This window comes from Falco naumanni, chromosome 6 (assembly GCF_017639655.2).
Source record: "Falco naumanni isolate bFalNau1 chromosome 6, bFalNau1.pat, whole genome shotgun sequence".
Taxonomy (NCBI): domain Eukaryota; kingdom Metazoa; phylum Chordata; class Aves; order Falconiformes; family Falconidae; genus Falco; species Falco naumanni.
This window is the reverse complement of record NC_054059.1, coordinates 81,242,587-81,260,172: the sequence shown is the minus strand read 5'-3', so window position 1 is coordinate 81,260,172 and position 17,586 is coordinate 81,242,587. Positions and strand designations below refer to the sequence as shown.

The 17,586-nt window shown below is 39.4% G+C and overlaps 1 protein-coding gene across 2 annotated transcripts; it reads left to right on the top strand.

The window, feature by feature from the left end:
• The first annotated feature begins 824 nt into the window (after window positions 1-824).
• Window positions 825-16,944, top strand: RHAG (Rh associated glycoprotein). Of its 2 annotated transcripts, XM_040599127.1 has the most exons (11): window positions 825-1,047; window positions 7,430-7,613; window positions 8,886-9,036; window positions 9,233-9,380; window positions 10,137-10,303; window positions 11,218-11,355; window positions 12,155-12,276; window positions 12,904-12,989; window positions 13,608-13,681; window positions 15,420-15,501; window positions 15,826-16,944. In XM_040599127.1, exons 1-10 carry the CDS (start codon window positions 912-914, stop codon window positions 15,495-15,497), a joined length of 1,284 nt encoding a protein of 427 aa, XP_040455061.1. In that variant the 5' UTR covers window positions 825-911; the 3' UTR covers window positions 15,498-15,501; window positions 15,826-16,944. The 2 variants fall into 2 exon arrangements, with proteins under 2 accessions (XP_040455061.1, XP_040455060.1); XM_040599126.1 differs by having other exon boundaries at window positions 15,420-16,944.
• Window positions 16,945-17,586: the final 642 nt, after the last annotated feature.

Genomic DNA, 17,586 nt, shown 5'->3' with positions numbered 1-17,586 from the left:
ATAAAGTGATCATCAACAGTAATCTAAGTGAACTTTAATCTGCTCCTTCATTCACGAGAAAGTTGACAAACTGAGTTTTTTAAAACCGTTTAAGAGATTTCGTCCCTGACCTGTTTTCATTGTCTGAGCTGAGGGAAACACAAAGTGCAATAACTAAAATTGAAAAATTGAGCTGTTTCTTCAAATTCCTCTAGTAATAAACTACAGCTTTATTTTTTCACAGCTAGGACTACCTTCTTTTCTAATGAAGAAGCAAAATTATTTTCTTTTAAAATGAGTTCACAGTAAAAGCTTGTGCTCAGAGTACTTTATTCACTGTGAAATAGCAAGTACTTCTTCAGCCTACTGAAAGAGATTGTCTTTGCTTGTCATACCCTATATGAAGAGATAGATTATCCATGTCTTTATAACCATATTTTATAGCCATATTTTATCCATGTCTTTATAACCATAAAAAAAAATATTTACCTTTTAAAAGAAAAGCTACAACTTGAAGAAATTATTGACTACAGGAAACACAATTGACTGTTGCTGTGTTCCTTACTATGTGCAACAAACCAGGCTCTGTGAGACTTTCTTTTAGACTAGTTCCTTTTTAAAATACATATAAGACAGTGAGAAGCATATCTATGGCTAAATGAGCTGGTTTGCGTTACAAATTGAAAAAATAAGTAAGCTGGTATTTCATGCAAAGAAATAACCTGGAAAATAGAAATTGCTACACTGACCCACGCTATTTCCCTCCCATAGTGGGTGTGACGGTGTGTTTGCCTGTCTCTCTCAGGAGGTTTTTTGGGTCTTTTTTTTTTTTCTTTCTTTTTTTGCTATATCTCTCAGATCCACTGAATTAGTCAGCTCCGCTGAAGGCAAGAATCCTTTATCCAGCTGTCACAGCCACCTGCTCTCCTGCAATGCCTTCAGCCCTTGACACCAACATGAGGTTCAAGTTCTCAATCCTGGCTCTTCTTCTGGAAGTGATCATCATTGTTATTTTTGGGATATTTGTGGAATATGAACTGCATGCTGACATTCAAACTTTATACCCACGTAAGTGTTGCTGTCTAAGATTTATAGAAGTTAGAATTCATTTAAACTAATGCAAAGCAAGATTTCTGAATAACTTATAAGACCTGCTAGTATAGCTAGAAAAGAAAGGCATGCTTTGGGGCAAACTAACTTTTTCTACTGTATGAAAGCAGCAGGCTTCAAAGACAAATTCAAGTTGAGCACATACAAAATTCTGAAAGTGCCTAACTGCTGAGAAGTTACCTGTTCTGGGAAAGAAGAGTCTTGAAAATGCACTAGTGTTTTAATAGAAGGTTAAAACCTGAAGAAATATGAATTGCTTTGAACAACTCTAGCATTTTCCAGAGATGGATGGTAGTATTTCTTGCCAGAAGTTATATCCTGATTACTGTATTAAATAATCAAAATCAACAGAACATTTATTTAGTATCATCTAGGTTTCAAAAGTTGTCTTATGAGAACATGGAAATTGGGCAGCGTATGCTTCAGCGTTGCAAAATACGTTTCCAGAAACTGAACTCCATGAAGGGCAACAGTTTTTGTCACAGGGTGGAGAACCCCCTCCTATCTTTCAAAGCAGTGGCTGGGTTGTAGACACTAATGGTTCAGCCTGCAAACATTTCTGTTGGTTTGCTGTTTCTGCAAAGGCTTGATAAAGTTTAAGGAGAAAGCTTTTAGCCTGAGAAGTAGTTGCTGACTTCTCCCACACTCCTCTTCCTCATGCAAAGATCAGACTGTTGTAAATAAATAGAAAAATAAGTCTGCAAAGAAGCAGCCTGTGTCTTGCTGGAAGTATTGAAGGTTTGGTTTTCATTTTCTTGGCTCTGATGCCTTAATGACTTGTAGCCCCCATTGCAATCCTCTTAATGATGATTGATTATAACGGTACAGGGCTCCTTGCCTGTATGTAGTACCCACGTCATTTTGAACGCATCCCTCTTTTTGTCTCCTTAGAACTAGCCTTCCAGTAGCTGTTGCAGGGGAATGTGATCTCAGGGTTACTTCTCTCCCTATAGTCTCGTGTTGTGTATTCTAACACAGAGCACTGGCCAGTTGGGAGGACAGTGAATGCATGGCATTATTCAGCTCCAGATGCAAGTCAGCTGATGAACATCAGGAGTTAATTACTCACATTTGGTTTAACTCCACTGAGGTGCAGCAGTAGCCCTAAGAGACAGTAAATTAAGCTATGTCAGAGCTCATTCTTTTTCTGAGGCACAACTTGGCCATGTCCATGATATTGAACTCTCCCAGTTCCTAAATTAGGTGGCCTTATCTAGACAGTATATTGGGAATAACTCTTGGTCCACTGTCACCCAGAAGGTGATAGCTGGCCTAGGCAAAAACCATGCCAGAAACCACACTAATAATTCCACAGCACAGATAATTCTACTCTGGCACTGTTATTTTATTGATATAGCTATTGCCTAGAACACCTGTTCACCTACCTCTTCTCTGGCTCTTCCCCAAAACAACATGACTACAACAGATACAGCCACAGAACAATAGTGTTTTGGGCATCCTTGTATACTTTGGTAAGCCAAAAGGATGTTTTATGGGACATGGGTCCTTCAGACTCGGGTTTAGGTCTGTTTGCCCTGCAAGAACAGAGAAAATTACATTCTCTGGTCTGAATATCATACCTGCAGGCTCTGGTACTAAGTTGGCCTGCATTTTCTTGGTGCCCCCCTTACCAAGGAAAATTAAAAAAGGTGCATGAGATCCTTGTGCTTCTGCCAGCAATTTAATAGTCTTCAGTGGCCCATTAACAGCACTGTAGTGCATTTCTTAGTAAACTTCAAGTCTTCTCAATGGAGATTGCCTGTGCCACACACGTCACCAGGGGTAGTGTGCTCCCTGGGGAGCTCCTGGGATAGGCTGTTCTCACACCTCTCCCATCCCTTCTGTGGAGCCCTGGTTTTTAATTGAATATCTCTATTTTAAAAAGGTGTCGGAGAGAGGGCAGGAACGTCATCAACATCAGAAAGAAAGAGATTCTTCTCACCAGATGTTAACACTACAATATAGGCCTTTAAATGTAATCTATCCAGTTAGGAACCACCCATAATTAATTCTTCCCTAATATCAGCATCTAAAATATGTGGGAGCAATTGCCTGCTGTCCCCCACACTTTCCTGCACAGGCAGTGTATGACTGTGCTAGGCCTGCACATTGCTCCAAAGCTGTCCACACTACTGAACCTCTAGCAACCTTCTGTCAACATTTTGGCTCATGCAAACCACCACCTTGACCTCCTCCAAGGTATTTCTTCAGGCATAGCATTGATAAGGGGCTATGCTCAATAGGTAGCACAGGTGGGAACAGTGTTTGGGGAGAGAAGAGCACGCAGCTGTGCAGATGTGAGTCAGCCTGTGCCATTTGCCTTTTGGCTAGGCTCTGCAGTTTACCAAAAGAGACATAAATTAAGCAAACACTTCAGGTGCAATGTTGGACTTATAGATGCTGACCTAAGGGTTGATGGATCTTGTTCACGATAAAAAAGTGGAATAAAAGCAGGATTTCCTAATATTTGACTTCTCATTTTTAGGCCATCTTCCTCTCAAACTTCCCTGTCTACAGAGTGTACAAAAGGGCACAGTTTGCCTGAGGACCCAGCAGAAAGTTAATGCTATGGTTATATAGATTTATTAGGACATATCCTGAGCCAGGACTTCCCCTGGGTTCACAAAATGACGCTTTCAAACTGCTTCCCGTGCTATCCCCATGGATGTTAACCTATCTGTACCTCATAGATTTAGTTGTTTCATCCAGGGGCCAGTTTATATTCTCAGAACTGCAGTGCAGGGCCTGCTGTTGTATGCCTTAAACACCTCAGCACCACGAATCCAAGCTGTTTCAGTATTTTTGGACTGAAGAAAGATGAAAATAATAATTGAGGATCACCTAATTTTGCACTCAGGTAAGGGGAGCTGAGCTGAGATCATTCCTAACACACAGCTTTGCATTATATCTATTTCTGGTGCATGCAAGTACAGCTATGGTGAATTGGATGGACAACTTGAGGAGTGCTGTGCCACTAGAATGGGAGGACAAAGGCGTGTGACAGTTCTGCAAGCACTCCTAGAAGACTTCTTTAGTACTGGTATCCAGTACGTACTGCCTTGTGATCGATCCATGATTCATGGCTTGGGGAAACTGATGCGCTCCTCTTGTTCAGGGTTCTACAGTTTACTGCTTTAGGCAGAGCAAAATCACAGCTTTAAGTGTAAACCTAGATGCCACCAGCATCCTTGCATTGAGACCGACCACCATGCAGAGACCATGATGTGGAATTAGTATGTGGGTCTTGCACAGTCTTGCAGAATCATGCATACTGGTTTTGCTCAGGGTCTGCTGGAGTGTTTTCCCAGTCTTTATTTTCCTGTCTCACAGAATAGAAGCACTGTGTTTTATTAAACATGACTAGTGACTGAAACTTTTTTTTCCAAGTCATGCTGTTTTCCTCACCATCTAAAATCATTCCAGACCTACTCTTCAAAGGGATGTGCAAGGTAGTCAAAGCACAAGGTATAGGCTGAACTCGTTGAAATTTGTCCTCAACATCCATAAATTAACCTAGTTTTAACCAGGCCTTTTAATCTTTTGTGTATGTAAATCCAAACAGTTAGAAAATACTTATATGAATCCTAGCTAGCCCTCAGAAGGACCCAGGATTACATGTCAACCTGATACTTGTTTCAAACAGAATTGCTTCTAATCTTCAGGCCTGGGGTAAGATTTCTAAAAGCACCTTTCAAGAGACCTGAGCATGCAGGAGCCCTATTGATGGGCACCAAGGATTAAACTCCTTCCGTTATCAACATGCTTTTGAAACCTGTTCTTTCTCTCAAATAGTTACTTAAGCAGTAAAGCATCTTTTACTAATATTTTATGATTCTTTTAATCTACTAATTTACTAAATACATGATTTACTGAGATGTTGTATACATGGACGGGACTGTTTTGATGAGAACAGCTCACTTGTTTCATCTGCAATGATTTAACCACGAGATTGCAAACAAAAGCAAGTAACACACTGAAAGCTAACAAACCATAATCTCCTCCGGGAGACTGGAAAAATTTTCTGACCTGGAGCTGACTACCCGGAATGGGCAAAACTAAAACTGTATTGGAAGGTCCATGGCATAGGCAGATTAAATAATAAAAGGAGCAGAAGTAGGTAATTTTCTAACATATCCCTCATTTGTGCATGAAACTCGTGTCACATAAACTGAAAACTGTTGAAGTCATCTATCACTTTGACTTGTCATGCTAGGCATTTATTAAATACAATTCCATTTTCTTCTGCTAAAGTCAACTTTTGTAGATATTGTTGTGCAGCTTTTATGGATTTTCCCTCTAGTTCTGTATTTTTTTGGTAACATTTACAAGCTTTTAATAATGTTGTTTTATAACAGTCAGACAAATAGCCCAGGACACTTCTCAGACATTAAGGTGCTGATTCCACAGGTTACTGAGTGAATGGTCACTCATAGGAAATTATTTTTAAAAGCGGAAAAAAAGTTTTGCTCAGCATCTAGTTTCTACTTAACCTTGAAAAAGATGGAATGAGATCTGAGGTTACTCCTTCCCTTATTTGAGAAGAGATTTCTCATGTGACCTGCCAACATATTTTTGCCCCACTTAAAAAAAACCAAGGTGGGTGATCACCTGTACCTGAGATCATCAGGGTAGTGTTAGAGGATTGCTGGGAAGGCTCTCCACTCTGAGTCCTACCAGCACTAACCACTGCTACATGTGTTCCAAAGCATTTAAAGGAGAGTTGCTCTGGATGTGCAGTCCACCACCACGAAGTCAGGTACGAAGACACAGCTCTGTGTTCCTGTGGCACAGGTTGCTGGAAGCTGGGAGGGTGCACAGACGGATGTACCCATCAAATGATCTCGTACTTTAATACCCTTTTCCTAAACACCCCCTGCTGACTCCCTGTGACACAGGAGTATGGGCAAATTAATCTGTGGCTGGAGTTCTGCATTCACTGAGACACTAAAGACTTTGCTGCTGGTAGGATCAGGAAGGTTGTGTTAGCATGGGTTGTGTGGTCCCCAGCCATACCTTTTTCATTTCTTGCCAGGTCTTCTGAAGAAAGGGAATATGTTGAGCTCTAAGCAAGGCAGTTATTTTCACACACCACTGCAATACAAAATATGCAAGTATATCAAAAGCAGAAGCCCAAATGGGGAAGTTAATTGATTGTATGTCTTTTAAAATAAGTAGTAAGCACACAACACAAAAGTTTGGATAGTAGGTCTGGAAATCAAGGAATATGGAGGAAAATGCGAAGCTTTCAAAGGACTGCAGGGGCCTCAAAAATCCCTGTTAAAGTCAGGAAATGAATGTGAAAATGTCCAGCCTAAAGAGGAAGCAAAAGGATTGGGGATGTCTATCCTATTGATAATAGAAAAGATGCATTTCTATGGTGTTTCTTAGATGCGTGTAGCCCAGTGTAAAGGATTTTATTACATGTGTATATGTACTTCAGCACTAGGTCAGGGCTGGCATAGGATACTGCAAATATAATACAGTTTATTGGGAATCTCCAGTAACTTCTTACACTTCTGGGTCCTCGTTTGGCTAAACATGGTAATGCATATGGCAGAACTGATTATGTTTAAAATATATAACGCATATGGTAACATGGTAATGCATATGGCAGAACTGTAGGAATGATGAAACTGCGTAACCGGGAAACGTAACTTTAAGCCAAATATTATACTAAACAGGTCAATGTCTCAAGCTTTTCCCGCATATTTGCATGTAAGAGGCAATGAAATAGAAATGAAATGTTTTTTTCTGTACTGAGGTTCTTACTAACAATAAAATCAGAGAAAATGCTTTAATTACAGGACTCTACACTTGTTCGGTGTAGAGCCCATTAAATCACGTAAAACACTTCAGATTAACAAAAAATTTTTCAATATGGTCATGTTTTTAAGAGTATTTTTTAGGGATCACAAGCATACCTTTTCACTGGGCCAGCTAGCACTCTACCAAACAAATCCCATGTACAATTTTGGAGTTACCCAGAACATGCTGGCTGTGACAACCTTTATTTAAGGGAGAAAAGAACTTTTCTGTAAGGACATAAAGCTGTGATGTTAGCTTCACATGCAGAGAACAGTTCCAGACATGCTAAATTTGAAAGTATAGAGATCTAGTGTTCTTTCCATAATGATATAGCAAGGAATAAAATCAATAATCAGGCCTTGCATTTTCCAGACACTCAAACTTCAATAGTAGACTGGTCATGAAGTGGGGGAAGATGGATCACATTGATTACATGAGTTTGAAACTCTTTTATATTAAATCCTCACTTGTCCCTAGCTTTCCTCCCTTCATAGTTACTCTTCAAAGTCACTACACAGCCATTTTTTCCTTTCAGTCTTTCAGGATGTCCATGTGATGATATTTATTGGATTTGGTTTCCTGATGACCTTTCTGAAGAAATATGGATTCAGCAGTGTTGGTATCAACATGCTCATTGCTGCTCTCGGACTCCAGTGGGGAACCCTGATGCAAGGATTTTGGCACATGGAAGGAGGGAAAATTTATGTTAGTATTAAAAGGTACATATGAGTTTACCAAAACTGACATTTCTATCCCTTAAGATAGCAGGAGAAGCCATAAACTACATCTGTGGGATCAGACTTCTAAGTTCACTGAAATCTGATGGATCTTTACTGCCCATCTCTCAACATTCATCTGCCCTTCACCTCTAAAGGGGCAACGCCTGGTGCACTGGGCCACAAGAACCAAAGGGTGGGATGGAATTTGAGGTGCTACGTTGCACAGGGGCTATAGGTCATATAGAGGGATTGCTTTGCATCTCTGGAGCTGTGGAAGCTAGAAGTCTTCCAGCAGTAACACTGCACCACCTGCAGCCAGCAGGCATGAAGGAATCTGTCCTTCCATGGCACCTGGGGTCACAAAAGAAAGGCTAGAACAGTGTGTCTATCCACTCATGAGGTTTTCTTCTACTTCTCAAGGAATGATTTGCCTGAGCACCATACTGCAGTAAGTTTTGGACCCCAGTCATAGAAAAAGAGACCTCATGAGCAATGTCTCTAGATGCTTTTAATTCCCCTCCTATCCATCTGTCCTCCTTCTACGAAGGTCTCAGGGTGTTTTCCACATCAGCAGTTCTGTTTGCTGAGACAACACATAGACAACTTCGAAAGGGACAGCATCCAAACATTACTGAGGGACAAGCAGAAATAACGTAAGCAGCTCCATAACGCTTACAGACTAGCATCTGTAAAGGGACCAATAAGTTAGTGCCCCTCTGTGCTGCAAGTTTTTGACCAATTTGTGGTTTTATTTATCCTTGCCATTCTCCATAACCTGTTAACGCTGGTCCTTCCTGACAGCTAGTGCAAACATTAGCACAGTGATAGAAAGGCATGCAAGGCTTTTGAAATGAGATAAACTATCTGACCAAAGCTAAGACCCCCCCCGTCATCTTTGGTGTTCAAGTAACAGTCAGACCTGGAAATACCCCTGCACATCCACAATGCACATCTCACAGATTTTTCACTGTAAATTCCACCAGCTAGGCATGTATATGGTATAAGCAGAAGGTAACCTTGAGACACTTTTTCCTCAGTAGCTTGTAAGATCCCTACAAATCCCATCTGGAAAGGTTTGATAAAACTTTCATCTTCAAAGATTATCTTGATAATTTTGTATCTGAAGAGTTAAAGCTCTGACATTTTAATGATATGACATCTTTGGTATTATAGCCTTATTTCAGGTCTCTTTAAGCTGATTTTCTTTTTTCCTGTGCTTTTGGTTTTGCTTTTGTTTGCTTTTATTTGTTTGTTGTTTTTTTTTAACTTCAGCATGATAAATGCAGACTTCAGTACAGCAACTGCTTTAATTTCATTTGGAGCAGTCCTGGGGAAAACAAGTCCTGTTCAGATGCTGATCTTGACAGTTCTGGAAATCACAATCTTTGCATGCAACGAACATCTAGTTACACGAGTATTTGAGGTACATCTATTTGGTAAAAATTGTTTTCTGTTTATAACAAATGTTTTCACTTTATAATATTTCCACTGAGCATATTCTAGGCTCTAGTTTCTAGCATAGAAAATAAAACATTAAAGTCATTCAGACTTCTCTTTCATCAAGTCCTCATCTTTATGCAGTATGAAATCGGTGCCATCATTTTGGGTCCTTATTACAGGCCACAGATGTTGGAGGCTCTATGACTATCCATGCTTTTGGAGCTTATTTTGGTTTGGCCGTAACCCTAGTCTTGCATCGTCCTGGTTTGAAAAACAAACATCAAAATGAAGAATCTACCTATCATACAGACATATTTGCCATGATTGGTAAGTGATGTAACAGTGAGTGCTGATCTGCTGTTCATCTCTCTTTCATCTCTATATTGTAATGATTTCCTATTATTATTCTGCATCCAATTTCTTAAGTACATTCTTAGAGGCATATTCTTTTTTGTCTGATGCATGCACATTGTTTTCAGTGACACACAAATTTTTAGTTTCCCCTTCGTTAAAAAAAAGGAAAGATGAAATTAAAGATGTATTTTCAGTGTATGTTCATGGTGACTCCTGTTTTATTAAATCTTCTGTTACAAACAGCATTTCCAGGGAAACTGGCCATAATTCAAAGTATTGAGCTGTGCCAGTCCCACTAATGAGTGTTAGAAACCATACGTCTATATGTCCATGAGATCTATCCATAGATCACTTTAACAGCTAAAACTATCAGTTATATCAATAGATGACAAAAGATTTACATGTGAGCTGCCTTGCTAATGCATCCTACTCTGCTATGGTTTTCACAGTGGTGGTGAGCCCTGGCAGTGAGTGAGGCATGACAAGGGGTCACAACATGTTCAAGTCTTCCAGTAAGATTTGAAAGAGACCATGTGTCCAAATGCTAGCTGCCAGTGGCAAAATCTTCTGCATAATCTATTATTTCCTCAAGCATTTTGGCTATTTCATGTTTCTTATCAATCACCTTCCTCCTTTCTTGTACCTAGTTCTGCTGTGTTGGTTCTTTCACAGCTAAATGTCCCTTGTGACTGAATAGTCTCTGTTTTGTTTTGACTTACATTCATCCAGGTACCCTGTTCCTTTGGCTTTTTTGGCCCAGTTTTAACTCTGCCATTGCACCTGAAACACCTTCCATGATTACAGCAATTATCAACACTTACTTTTCTTTGGCTGCATGTACTGTTGTAACATTTGCCCTCTCCAGCCTGGTGGATCAAAGAGGCAAATTCAACATGGTAAGAATCACATCACAACCTCTGTTAAATTGAGTCACCCATAAAAAATAAGGAAGATTAGGCAGATTCCCCATGTCCGTGAGCTATCTGGAACCTTTGCTCATATTGTTGGCAAAATCAGAGCTATTATACTTCTAAAAGCTATAATGTGAGTTTGGGCCCTGAAGCAACCCATCCTGCTTTAAGTATGTGGGATTACTCAGTGGGATCACTGCATCTGGAGAGTGAAAAGCTCTTTGACATTATAGTGGGGGTCCTGCTCCCTTGTTCTCTCTTGTCCACAGAACCTGCTGAACCACAGAGACATTAGCCCAACGTTCAGGTGGACTTTGGGGTTTTATTCTGAAGAAGATCCTCTGTGAGTTACCGTATTGCGATAGCCAAGACAGGTTTCTCAAGGCAATGACCTGTTCCCTGGCGATCTCACAGTGCAGCTGTACAACAGGCAAAGCCAGACTAGGTTGGAGCTGCCAGGCTGCCAACCTTACATCTCCTTGCCCAAAAATCTAGCCCTATGTTTTCACTTATTTCTTTCCAGCAATTGTAGTGTTTACCTGAGCCAGTCATGAGCTGGCATAGTTCCATGAGCTTTGCAGAATTCCATACTGTGGCAGAAGGCAGTTCTCACTGACTCAGCCTGGTTTCTCAAGAGGTCAGATGAGTTTTGGTGACCTTGCAAAAATTTGCCTTAATTAAACTGGTCCCAGCTAAACTGGGTTAGTACAGCTTTGAACCAACACCTTGAACATGTAACAGGGAACCCTGCTTTAAATTCGTGTTTGTTCTTCATTGGAAAAATCCCGCCTGAAGAAAAGGAAAAGCTTCTACATACTGAAAAGCTTTCAGAGTCACTCAGCCCTAAACCAAACCTCTGTTCCACATATATCATCTCCACCTCTGTATACTTTTTGCAGGTTCTCATTCAAAATGCCACCTTGGCAGGAGGAGTAGCAATGGGTACCTGTGCTGACCTGCCAATCCACTGTTTTGCTGCCATGTGCATTGGGAGCATTGCTGGAATCATCTCTGTCCTTGGGTTCTGCTTCCTGACTGTAAGTATTGAGGACCCACCTCTGCTCTCAGTTACTTACTGCTTCATTGGCTTTACTGGAGCTCCTTTGGTTCCCTAGGAGTCTAGAAACTGGCTGACACAGTAGAGAGAGAAAGCTCTAGAGAACAGTTATTTTTAAATCACTGTGATTTAAATATATGCTTATGAGCTAACTTCAGTCCATCACCTAGCTAAAAAACCAGAAAGATCACGAAGATTTTAGGGCTCATTAAAGCTGGGATTTCTGTTCAAGGAGCTGCCAGAATTTTGAATCCCATGTTTTGATGAAATAAGACTAATTACATTTCAGTCTTTTAAAGCCTCTAAATAAATCTGTAATCAAAAAATACTTTTGAATTAGGAAATGGAATTATTTCACGTATAAAATGTAGAAAAAAAATAGTCAGACCAAAAGTGTTTAAACTGGCATTTCCTGATGGAGAAACACCCTGGAAGAAAATACCTGACAGGTGTGTATGTGTTACTTAGCCACTGCTTTCAGCCTTTGCTGCAGTGGCTGAAAGGATTAGGAGTATCAGTGGACTGTCCTGTGTCTTGTATCATTATGTTTATGATGGTAGCTTGGACATTGGTACCATTATAAGGACATACTTGGTTTTCTTTGCATGTAAACTATTTCACAGTGAAGGGAAAGACACAGGTTTTATAGCTAAACTTTGCGTACATGAAATAAGTTAAATTGTTTCTTCCACTTCTGCACTACTTTCTTTTGCATATCATTCTAGACATAATGGAAGACTATAAACTTACTATAAACCTCATATTTCCCCTTATTTCAGCCTTTGCTGGCATCCAAGCTGAACATTCATGACACTTGTGGAGTTCATAATTTACATGGTTTACCTGGAGTATTGGGAGGTATCACTGGCATCGTAGTAACTGCTATAAGGACGGACACTGGGTGAGTTATAGAGGAAAGAGAGAAAGGAGTTTATTGAATGTCTATCCTAATTTTGCACCTTCCATTGATCTAATTATGATATTTTATTTTTTTTCAGAAAAATGCATCTCTGATTTGATGACATTGTGTTCTGGTTTAAATAGGACTCTTAATAGCCTGCTACTAACACACTGTTTATATACTTGTTCCAAATTAAAAGCTCAAGTAAAAATAAATCAAATAAAAACATCATAAAACAAACAAACAAAACACCCCAACAATTAAATGTAGAAGAATCTTTATTATGATTCTACAATTACGCTGCTGGCAACTGTAAGATCTCCAAGAAAATTTGCAAAATGGGCTATTTCCACTATCTTAAAAGACCCTAAGAAGATGGAACATTGATCTTTTTTACATTCTTTCAAGGCTTACAATATATCAATAACCTTTTCAAAGAACTTGTTTTCTTCTTTATAAAACAAAACCAAAATAAAATCACGTTTTCTCTCCACAGCAATGGCAGGGTATTTTTCTATGAGCCACCTTGCCCAGCAGAAAGCAAGTACAATGTTGTAAGACCTATTATCAGTCTTAATGTGTAAAAAGTTTTTGATTATCAATGCTTTGTTTTTCTGCCCTTTTCAGGCCAGGAAGCAGATTTACTCCTAGTATGCAGGCTGCTGCCCTGGGCAGTACAATTGGAATTGCACTGGCAGGTGGAGTATTGACGGGTCAGTATGATGCAACTGAAATACATGTGAATTTAGAGGTTTGCCCATGGAGAACTTAAATGTATCAACAATTTCATGTGAATAATACAAAATAGAAAAATAGAAATAACGCATGATGGCACACTGGCAGAAATGTAAAGATGGCAAAGCAGTTTTCCAATAATTTAGTCTTCAAATGAAGCCTAGATATCTTACTGAATACATGCCTCAAAGATACTGGCTTGTATATATAGGAATGGTAAGATGTTCTGGATGAAATTCTCTAGATTCAGACAGAATTCTCAACAGAAGCTAGTTTGAGATGAAGACATATTTGTTTCAGTGTGTCACATGTTTCCATGCGATTGTGGATACTTTCTAAACAAAAATTTAGGCTGAAACAGAAAATCCCAGTCTGAAATCTGGGAAAGATTTAAGGAGATAAAAACAAGGTCTTATTCATATCACGAAGAAGCCTGCTTTGCCTCTCATAATGAGCGACTTGATATCCCAAAATGGTTGGGCATTTCTGTAGATTAGGAAACAGGTCAGAAAACTTAGGTGATTCCCCAGGGCACGAGGAACATTTACTTGGGCATTTTGTCCATTTTTTAACCCCTGATGCTGTTTTTCCTGCAGGTGGTATTCTAAAGCTGCCCTTCTTGGGACACACATCTGACCAGAACTGCTTTGATGACTCTGTTTATTGGGAGGTAAGACACAACCTCCCTTTATTTTCATTAGGTTGGAAGATGTACAGCACACTGCAGTCCTGCTCTCTTGAGGTTTTTGTGGTTTGCACACAAGTTTCAGCTTTCAAAAATGTTGCTGTGTCTCAGGCTGTGAATGTATCAAAGCCACCTTCAGGGTCTTTTTTGGACATGCTAGCTAGTCATGCCATTTACATTAGACTAACCTTGAACAAAAAGCAGAAACAGACCAAATAAATTGAGACCTCAGTGGAGGTCTCAGCCTCTTCATCTCCCTTTTAAGTGCTTGTTGGGCCAGGTATCTTCTTCCCTCTTGCAGTTTAGCCACATGATAATTGCATTTTTGGCTAAATGGTACTGCTTTTCTAGTGTCATTTAGAATTTCATGCTGAACGAAATTTAGAGCACTTTTTCAGTATTTGAAGGGTGAGTGCCCTTAGGCTGAGCGGAAGCTCTTCTGCTTCCTTGTTGAGTGATCTGCCCGCTAAAATTTTCAGAAGATGTGCCTCCTGGCACTATCATTTTATGCATGAAGACACAACTATGGGGCTTAGAAACCAGTACATATGAAATAGCCCTGCTCAGCTCCCTTTACGCTCAGTGAAGAGGTGGCTCTAGATTGCAGGTCATTTGAACCCTTCCAGATCTATGTTCGATTACATGAGTTAAAACCTTGAAAGTCTGTATATTCCCACCGATAATCAAAGACCTTTCATTGCCTGCCTCAAATGTAGAGCTCTATACTGTGAAGACCTAGATTTGATCGGTTGAGTCCCATATACATCTCAGAGTTGGATGGCTACAATCAAGTTGTGAGCGGAAACTCAGACATAACTTTCCTCTTGGCTAACCTAAGCAGCTCCCTGTACTAGTTGTAGGCTTTCTGCACCTCCCTTCATTAGGGACTGATGACAGACTCTTAATTCAGGCAAGCTGAATTTTATCCTTTATGCCATGAAAAACTCAGAAAGACAAGTAAAAATACATGTTATGCATTCCTTGTAAATGAAATGTGATTTTATTCATTTTTAATTAGATTTTATTAGGGTTTTTTTAATTGATTAAACTCTAGTATGAACAAACCACACAATCTGGCTTCTGGTGAGACAAAGTTTACAGGCTAAGGGGAAGTTTTGAGCCAAAAGATCAGCTGTATCAATGACAATCTGAAAAAAAACCTACAACTTTTCATGACAATCATTCGCTGTTTGACCTTGGGAAAGTCAAAGCACCAGGTTTCAGCAAGACCTGAAATAGGCTGCCATATGTAAATAATAAAAAATTGTCAGGAAGAGGAAAGTTTTGAAGTGTGGCTGAAGAATCCACAGCCTGTATTATCACAGTGATGATAATGCAAGCCTGCTCAATTGAAGGTCCTGTAGTATCAGCAGAACTGCTCAGGAATATTCTAAAAGAGCATTATCAGGTAATGGGAAGGGACATGGATATTTGGCATACAGCATCATTTACATTTCATTAGAGATGGTCGCTTTGTTTCTTTAGAGCTCTTTGAAAATCCCAGATAATAATTTTGCATTCATGTAGCTAACAGTGTTAAGGAATTATTCTGTTAAGAAAACCCTGCAAACATACCTCAGAATTCAGAACTGATGGTTCATGTCAGGCCGGGTCAATAAATGGACACAAACAGAATGACATTCTTAGCGCACTTTAGTCTCCTTTTATGGCAAAATGAAGTCTATAACTCATCAACCAAACTCTCCTCTGATTTTCATGGCAGGTTCCAGAAGAGGAGAAACCATGTGAAATTCACTCCAACAACTACCATGAGCACATCAGATCTGAAGCCACCATATAGAAAAGTAATCCATCTGTAATATTTGTCCTAATTATGCTTTTTTCAGTTTCTAATGTGAAAATCCAACATCTATTTATTGTCCTAATGACATTAGGTTTTCAAGAAGGGGCTGCAGATAGTTATATTTTTGTAATATAAAGCAAGCTTGATTTCAGTGTACATAGCCATTATGCCAAGCTCAGGTGAATTAGCTAGATCCTTCCAGTATATTCGTTTATCAGAAAAACCAACCACAACTTGGTCTACAAAATTATCTGTATCTTACCTCCTGTCATCTCTGAGTTGATATAGCCATTGAAACAACCTTCGTGTTTCAAACCTATCACAGGACACGATACTTAACTGCAAGATCTGAGTTACAGTCACACCGTTCAACTGCATGGGGTAATCAAGAAGAATTTGGATTCTAACAAGCTTTCCACCAGAGCATCCCAGATTAAGTGTTTAAGCAATAGTGTCCTATTTTTGGATGAGGGAGAAAATTTACTGTATTTTGAAGATTGGTTATGGCAGATAACAAAGGGTTGAAATAATTTCCATGGCAAAGCACAGAATATAGTGATCGATGAGGTATACTAAATGGCAATATGAATATTGAGATTCTTTGTTAATATGTTTATTGAAAAGGAGAAGAAAATGAAATGGTGAAAAATTTCATTCTTAACATAGATTTATTTAGACTATTTCAAGGACACAATCAGGGAATTGAGTAGGAGCTATGCAAAACAGGTAATTACATATGTCTTATTATATCCAGTGTAACAATTGGATAGTAGCTGATGTCAATAGATATAAACTGGACTAAAGGCAAAGTCCAAGAAAAAGCAAAAGTGTGAGTTGTTAGGAACTGATCAGAAAGCAACCGTATTCAGCCTACAGAAGACTCAGTGAGAACTGTCTGGTGAGTCACTACCTTTGAAGGCACCATCTCCTAAAACAAGAGAAAGCAAAAAAAAAAGAAAACTGAAGCTAAATTAAAGTAAATTAATTCCACCTGAGAAGCGATGATACAGGCTTGTATTGAGGTATCTGAAGGAACTCTATGAGATGACAGTAGCTGGGAGCAGTCACACATCTGTGCCTACCTACATGGAGTCATCCATTGACAGGCAATGGATGGGAGATGAAAATCTAACAGAAGCATCACAGTGCCTCTAGGCATTATTTGGACACAGAGAGCTACCACTGATGTCTCAGAAGGACAAGCTACAAGGGATGAACTTTTAAGACTTTTATATTGGCACCTCATTTCAAGTCTTACTTAACAGATTTAAGGGGAAAACCCCTCTCACATAACATAGCACAGAAATTTTCAGTTCTGCTGATGTATTTTTCCTTGAAAAAATCTAGAAAGATACTAGGCAAGGCTGTCCCATATGCTGTATCAGCTGTATACTGCTATATATGTCATACTTCTATCTATGAATGAAAATACATTTGTAACACAGTTTATTTCAGACATTTCTTTTGAATATGTGCAATGACTGACTCTTTTCTACCTTGTTGGCTAAAAAGGCATCTTTTATCCCTTCAAAGTTTTCTCACAATTGTTTTTGTAAAAACTGAGATGGCATTTAACAATGTAAATATTGCATATGTAAAGATTTTAGAAGTATTTTGTGCATAATTTACAAACACCAAGTATTGAAGTACTTGACAAAAATTCCAGCAGACTGTAAAAATCTTTTCAACATATGAAGTTCACCCCTCAAAATCCTACTTGGGGATTCAGAGGGTCTTTCATTCACCTACAGTTGTAACTTCACTGTGAGCGCTGACCGCAAAGGAACACCTGAGTGAGAAAGCACCACATGCTGCGAGCCCATCTTTCAGAAAGATGACCTCAACAGTTACCTGTAGTCCTTTAAAACAAAACGGGGGAGGGGGAATAAATTATGCAGGTTTGTTCTCCAGTTCTCCTTATCATCCTTCCATAGTAACCCAGACCCTCATCCACTAAATACACATTATTGTCCTCTGCCTTTTTCAGAAGATTACTGACACAGAGAAATCAGTCCTGCAGGTTCTCTCCAAAAACAGAGTAGGGAAGATGGATCCCTTTACACAGAGGTTTATTCCACCTCACCTA

Excerpts from the sequence above, each read along its gene's own strand:
- RHAG (XM_040599127.1), top strand. The coding sequence starts at position 912 with ATGCCTTCAGCCCTTGACACCAACATGAGGTTCAAGTTCTCAATCCTG. Across the intron at positions 7,614-8,885 it reads ATTTATGTTAGTATTAAAAG|CATGATAAATGCAGACTTCA; the intron begins GTACATATGAGT and ends TTTTAACTTCAG. Across the intron at positions 9,037-9,232 it reads TAGTTACACGAGTATTTGAG|GCCACAGATGTTGGAGGCTC; the intron begins GTACATCTATTT and ends TCCTTATTACAG.